The 7,075-nt window shown below is 51.2% G+C and overlaps 1 protein-coding gene across 9 annotated transcripts in view; it reads left to right on the forward strand.

Annotated features, from left to right (window-relative positions):
• Nucleotides 1–7,075, forward strand: part of LOC113814998 (orphan steroid hormone receptor 2) — a 214,340-nt gene that overhangs the window by 169,730 nt on the left and 37,535 nt on the right. For 7 of the 9 annotated variants that reach the window (XM_070130058.1, XM_070130053.1, XM_070130056.1 and 4 more), the window contains exon 2: nt 2,764–3,138. The exons of 1 other annotated variant lie outside the window; for it this stretch is intronic. In XM_070130058.1, coding sequence (XP_069986159.1) covers nt 3,069–3,138 — 70 coding nt within the window. In that variant the 5' untranslated portion in view covers nt 2,764–3,068. The remainder of the gene's footprint in view (nt 1–2,763; nt 3,139–7,075) is intronic. One more of the 9 variants, XM_070130059.1, reaches the window with a different exon arrangement.

The raw sequence follows: 7,075 nt of genomic DNA on the forward strand, positions 1-7,075 counted from the left end.
CATTTCTTCCCTTCTCCCTCTCTCCCTCCCTCCCTCCCTCCCTCCCTCTTTTTCCCCTTCTCCCTCTCTTTCTCCCTCCCTCTTCTTCCCTGCTTCCTCTGCTCTCCTCCCTCCCTCGTCTTCCTTTCTCCCTCTCTTCCTTCCTCCCTCTCTCACTCCCCCTTCTTCCCTTCTCCCTCCCTCTTCTTCCCTTCTCCCTCTCTCTGTCTTCCCTCTTCCCTCTTCCTTTGTCCATTCATCAGCGCCTTATTTACCCTTCGGAGTCTCGAGAAAAAGTGGCCGTGCTTTGGCGAGTATCCCCGTCGGACAAGGGTCTTTCTTCCTTCCCAGCTGCCCCCTCCCCCCCACTTCCCCCTCTTCATCATCCCCTCTCCTCTCTTCCCCCCCTTTTCCCCTCTCCCTCTCTCCCTGCCCCCTCCTCCTCTCTGTCTTCCCCCTTCCCCCTCCTCCTCCCTCTCCCCCCTGCCCCCTCCTTCCCCCTCTCCGTCTCCCCCTCCCCCTCCCCTCTCTGCCTCCCCCCCTGCCCCCTGTCCCGGTCATTCTTCACCCCCCCTCCTCCTCCCTCTCTGTCTCCCCCCAGCTCCCTGTCCCGGTCACTCTTCACCCCCCGGCCCTGAACTTACACCTGTCAACCCGTCGGATCGTCACCTGCGGATTTGCATTCCTGCCATCTGTCATTGGGCGGCGCTCCTTGTCCCGGACACGTGTGGCTGGGTGGTTAGCTGGGATCGTTTCCTTGTCTTTGTTTTTTTGTTTTTGTTTGTGTTCGGTTGTTTGTTTGTTTGTTTTGTCTGTGTCTGTCTCGTTTTCTTTGGTTGTTTGTTTGGTATGTTTTTTTTTGTCTGTGTGTTTCTGTTTCGTTTTCTTTTTATTTCTCTCTTCTCTTCTCTTCTCTTCTTCTTCTTCTCCTTCTTCTTCTTCTTCTTCCTCTTCCTCTTCTTCTTCTTCTTCTTCTCTCTCTCTCTCTCTCTCTCTCTCTCTCTCTCGAACGTGTAAATGGAGCAGAATTAGACACAGAAGAGGCGAAGAAAGAATGGCCTGTGAAGAGCTTCGAAAAAGGGTTCTCAGCGCCGTGTGTGCGAGGCGTCAACACACGTTACCCATTTTTATCCAGGTGGGAAGCGGGGGGGGGGGAGGAGAAGGAAGAGAGAGAGAGAGAGACAGTGATAGACAGAGAGGGAGATGGAGAGGGAGAGAGACAGACACACACACAGAGGGAGAGAGATGGAGATGGAGAAGGAGAGGTAGAGGGAGAGAGACAGAGACAGGGACAGACAGAAAAGAGAGAGAGAACGAGAGAGGATGGGGGAAATGGGGGGGAGGGAGGATGCCTCGTAAAGATGAACCCCCTCCGTCCATTCGCCAGAGATCAGCTGTGCCAACGCGGAAGAGCCTTAGAGGTTGGCTTCGAGAAGTTGGAAATATTTTAACAAACCTCAGATATACGAAGGTCGGAGATGAAAAGAAGCCTTTAACAAGACAAAAGTTCGTATATTACGAAGTCGAGGGTACGAAAAGTCGCGGCCAGATTAGGCGGAGAGAGCGGGGAGAAAAAGGAGGAAGACAAAGAGAAGCGGGGATTGGAAAAATAAGGGGTAGATCAGAGGAAGAGACACAAAGAGAGAGAGAGAGAAAGAAAGAAAAAGAGAGAAAAACGTTCCCATAGAAATGAAAATATGACTTATTTCCTCTCGAATCGCTTCGCTGACACTTTCCCGCGAAATATTTTATTTATAGAAGCGCAGGCGGACTTGAATCGTATAGCGTGGGCGTGTCAAGACTTTTTTTCGGAAATGGGCGTGGAAGACGTCCTGTAGAATGAGCGTACCTACAAGGAATCGGAGAAGAGACATAGAGACGTAGAAGAGCAATCGAGAGGTAATCAGACCTTGTTACTGGATGATACTGGATGGTATTACAGGTCGGCTAATGGTCTTTAATGGTGTAATGGGGCGAGCGGAGAGCAATTACAGCGGGGGGGGGGAGAAAAAATAACATTTCGTCACGATTACGTGTGACGAGGGAGGGAAGAGGAGGGGTGGGAGGGAAGCAGTATGGTATTTTGATAGCTGGCTGTAAAAAAAATGATAATAATAGAATAAAAATAGATAAATGAATAAATAAAGAGACAGCTATTTTGGTGACAGGAGATAGTTGGTCAGTGCCTCGCGTGTCCGGATGACCTCGTCCTCGGGAGTACGGTTTCGGACGAGGCGATCTTCCAGAGAAATGGTGACGTCACAAGGGCGCTGCTTGTTGTCTTGTTTCGGAGTTGTACGCACACGCACGCGCACACGCACACGCACACGCACACACACACACACACACACACACACACACACACACACACACACACACACACACACACACACACACACACACACACACACACACACACACACACACACACACACACACACACACACACACACACACACACACACACACACACACACACACACACACACATCTTTGTCGGTGAATATAGATAAAACAAAATTGCATTGTCTATGATAACACATTGTGAGTTAATCTCGAAGCTTCTCGTGTAAAGACAATAATTCGAGCCTGTAGGTTTGATTTTTTTTGTCCCAAGTTATAATTTTATGTTTTCCCAGGAACGATTTTGTTGTCCTTTAAGGTGTCATCCGAAAAAAATAAAATAAGCGGGGTTTTATTATCAATATGTGGACTTTTTTGTCAGTTGTAGCCTTTTAAGGAGTGGAGCAGGTAACTGACGTCTCTTTTTCTCTTGGTTTCCAGGTGTGATGGCGCCGTAGAAGTCCCCCAAAGCCAAGGACGACGGAAGCAGAAGCAGCAGCAGGGACGCGCCTCCCCTCTCCGCCCGCCCCGCCCGCACAGCTAGCCCAGCTCCCCTTGTCTCTCCCCTCGCCGACGTCCTCCCTGCACTAAGCACTCCCCTCAAACCCCCCAAGGAAGCTCCCCCTCGGTTTAGCCCCCCAAGGTACGTGTGAGGTGAGGGCGGCCTGACGGAGGTCGTTGAGAGAGAGGTCAAGGTGGAGGTGAGAGTGTCAGAGTGGGTCCCGCCCGCACCTAGCCTTCGCCAGATGACGATGGAAAGCCCTCACCACCTGAAGGAGAGCCCGCCGCCTTCCCCAGGAGACGATAGTAAAGGAAGTGAGTAGCACGAGGGAGAGAGGGTAGTCCTACGCCCGCAAGCCCGCCCACCCTACACCCGCCGCCCCACCCCCTGCCTCCTGACCTCGCTCGCCTCCCCTGTAGCAAGTAGTTCGCCCTTGCCGTTGTCGCTTTGCCTCCGTCTGCCCCTCGGCCTTCGAGGGCGGGCGCTCTTGTGGCCGCGTCCTGGAGGCCTGCTGTGTTGGCCCTGTAGCGTCCTTGTGTGATCGTCCGTAGCTCGCTTATGTAGTGTGTGTGTGTGCGTGTGTCTGTGTGTGTGTATGTGTCTGTGTGTGTCTGTGTGAGAGAGAGAGAGAGAGAGAGAGAGAGAGAGAGAGAGAGAGAAATGTCAACATCCCTAAACACCCTTCGACTGAGAAAGGAAAAACGGCCTCGCACGCGCTCTGACAGCTGTGTCATGAGTGCTGTCACGTGCTCGTAGGCGCTGTCATCAATAATCATGCCTTCATTTTTTATCATCTAAGAAAGGAAAGAGGACCATCCCCAAGATCCATGAAAATCAACTAGGAAGACAGAGAGCAAGAAATGTGTAAACTTGAAGCGACTATGATATATAATCCTTCGGCTATAATCTTGCTAATTGATAGTGTTGTATCATTTATTGTTATTAGATAGTCGTTATTATTATTATTATTGTTATTATTATTATTGTTATTACATTTATCATTATATTAAAATTATTATTATCATTATTATTATATTATTATTATTATTGTTATTATTATTATCATGCTCATCACCATCATCATTATATTACCATTATTGTTGTTGTTGTTATAAAAGGAGCTATTACCCAAATACCTACGAGACACACGCAGCAAGTAGGTATCACACGACCTTTTTTTTGTTGTTATTGTTGTTGTGATTTTTTTTTTCTTTCTTTCTTTCTTAAATTGAATTTCCACTTTTATCCAGACCCGAAGTAGCAATAGGATATCGAAAAATCCTATCGAAGCAAAACAAGTTAGGTACGATTTTTTTTCTTTCTTTTTTTCTCGAAAGGTTTAAAAGAGAAATAAGAAATATAATGGTCGTTTTTTTGTTTTGTTTTTGTGTGTATATATAAGCGAGCGTTTTTGAGCTATCGGGGACATCGGCGGAGAAAGAGGAAAAGGTTTTGCGTGTTTCGATGTCTCGGGATGCGCTCTGCCTTAGAGATTGGGGTAGGTGGAGAGAGAGGGGGAAGGGGGAGGGAGGGAAGGGTTAATAGTAGGTGTGGGGGGGAAGGGAGAGGATAGAAGGAGGAATAGGAGGAGGAGGGGAAGGGGGTAGAGGGCGGGAAAGGGGGTGATAGAAGAGTTTGGGGGAGGGGAGAGTATAGAAGGAGGGAATAGGAGTGGGGAGGGGTAGAGGGCGGGAGGAAGGGGGGTGATAGGAAGGAGGGGGAGCGAGGGAGGATAGAGAAGGGTAAGAGGTAAAGGGAGAGAGGGAGGATGGAGGGCGGTAGAGGGAGGCGGGGAGGGTACCGCGTGGTGGCTAGCGAGGCGCAAGCCAGAGTAGTCGACGGAAGACCTTGCTATGCTCGATGCCCCGTCGGGAATTCACACCCAGAGCACCACCCCAACCCTCGCTGCCGCTGCCTACCTGCGCGATTTCTCCGACGGCGGGTGGAGAGTCGCGGACGATGCCTGGTGAGGGTGCCGTGTTTTGCAAGGCAGGGACAGGGGAAGGGGCATGGGTAGGGACAGGGGGAGGGAAAGAGGAAGGAGGAAGTGGAAGAGTGGAAGAGCAGAAGGGGCAGGGGCAGAAAAAGGAGGAGGAACAGAAGCAGGGGCAAGGGAAGAGGCACGGGCAGGGGCAGGTGACGGGGCACGAGCAGTAGGGGGGGGGGCAGGGGAAGGGGCATGTGCAGGGTCAGCAGCCAGTCCATACCGGCAAGACACGCAGAGGCATCCTGAGATTAACATTTATGAGGCTGCATTTGCGTTGACGGATGCTGCGCTTGCCTGATCGAGATGGAGTTAGGACGCGGATGACGACGACAGAGATGACGGTGACGACGACGACAGTGATGACGGTGACGACGACGACGACAGTGATGACGGTGACGACGACGACGATGATGACTGTGACAACGACGACGACGATGATGACTGTGACGCGAAGGCCGCCTTGGGAAATCCTGCTGCGGCCATGATGTGCTGGGGAGGGGAGGTACAGGAGGTGTGGAATTCCTTGGTCTTTAAGCAACAACATTAGCAGAATCCCGCAGAATTGGGGACGCCGATGTGCGAGGTCGCCAGCCGAGAGGTAATTGCTTAATGAGACGCTGCTTTACGGCGGACTCGGTCGTTCTGGTGGTTCGGTGGAGCGGCTGCTAGAAATCCACGGTAAACGGGGAAGGCTTGGTCTCGATTTTATAAATATCGAAGCTAATGTAGAGAGATAAAGATAATTTACATATATATAAATAGTATCAATACGGTAGAGTGTTTTTCCATTTATATATATATATATATATATATATATATATATATATATATATATATATTTATATTTATATATATATATATTTATATTTATATATATTTATATATATATATATATATATATATATATATATATATATATATATATATATCGGTTTATTATATTGTAAAAAAAACATTCCGAGAATTGCCAGCCGTTACATCAAAGCGAGCAGCCATTACCTCGCAGACGAGTGGAGAAAAGATGACGATTAAAAGGAATGCAAAAAAGGGAAGCGGGAAACGAGGAGGAGGAATGAAGAGAGCAGGTCAGAAGCCCCAAGGCTGGGTCGGGCGGGTTAGACGAGTGACCTGCTTGACTGGACATGACCAGACTGCTGAGTGACTCGTCGAAGGAGACCTGCCCGCCTCACCTGGAGCTGCTGCTGCTGGGAGGAGGGAGCGGGGGGGGGGGTTAGTGGAGGAAGAGGGAGGAGGAGCAGCAGCAGGAGAGGCATCAGTGACTTCACCTCCAAATGTGTTCCCTGATGATGAAGACGGTTTAGCGACGACCTATAAAGCCTTTGCCATTTCCTAGCTGGTGCGTTCGCGGCGCAGGCGTGTCGGGGCGGTGCTCCACTCGCCGCCCCGGGAGTACCTGTGTCGGCTCGTGTCCTTGTGTCCTGGTGCGGAACTGTGAGAGCACGAAAAGAGCGAGGCCGTAGAGGCACTTCGCCCCCCTCCCCTCACCCCTCCGTCTCCCCTTCCCCCTCCTGTCCCCCCGCGCCGCCCCTCGGCCCCTCGGCCCCTGCGTCGGGACCGCTTCGACTAAAAACTCCCGACCTTTTTCAGTCGCCGATAGGACCGTCGGTGGGACGTGGGAGGAAGGTCAGGAGGACGTGGTGCGCTTGCGCCTACCACTCGCTCCGGAGCCTCAAGTGAAGCCCGAGACCCTGCCTGTCTCAGTGCTTTTTTTCTTTGGGTGTTTATTTTTAATTAGAATCTGGAGACTTAGGCGCGCTCCCGACGGCGTTAGTGGGGCTCTGCCGCCGTAGCTGCTAAAAACGGGTTCCATCGCGAGGGGAAACTTGCCTTTTTTACGGCGCGACGTTGAAGCCTCGGCATTTTTAGGCGGGAGGAATGTTTCAAGGACAGCCTCCGCCGACGACTACAGATCGTCCGGCGTAGGCCTAACCCTGCGAGATGTTGGTTTTCATAGGCCTTCGCGCGGCGCTGACGGCACTGACGTAAACGGTCGATGGGAGAAATAATTGTAGGCTATAAATAAAAGAGGAATATGGGTGGAGTGAGGGCCGGAGCGAGGCCAGGTAAGGTGGTCAGCAAAAACCTGCACCGGTGAAGGTGACCGCCCAGCCAGGGTCACCGCCGCCGACGCTGGAAGGTCACGGTGACCAGGACCCGCTCCAGAGGGAGGGGGAGGGGGAGAGGCAGCTCCCACCTCTGCCTCAACCTCCACCTCCTCCTCAAGCAAGAAGTAGATCAGTGTG

This window comes from Penaeus vannamei, chromosome 14, assembly GCF_042767895.1.
Source record: "Penaeus vannamei isolate JL-2024 chromosome 14, ASM4276789v1, whole genome shotgun sequence".
Taxonomy (NCBI): domain Eukaryota; kingdom Metazoa; phylum Arthropoda; class Malacostraca; order Decapoda; family Penaeidae; genus Penaeus; species Penaeus vannamei.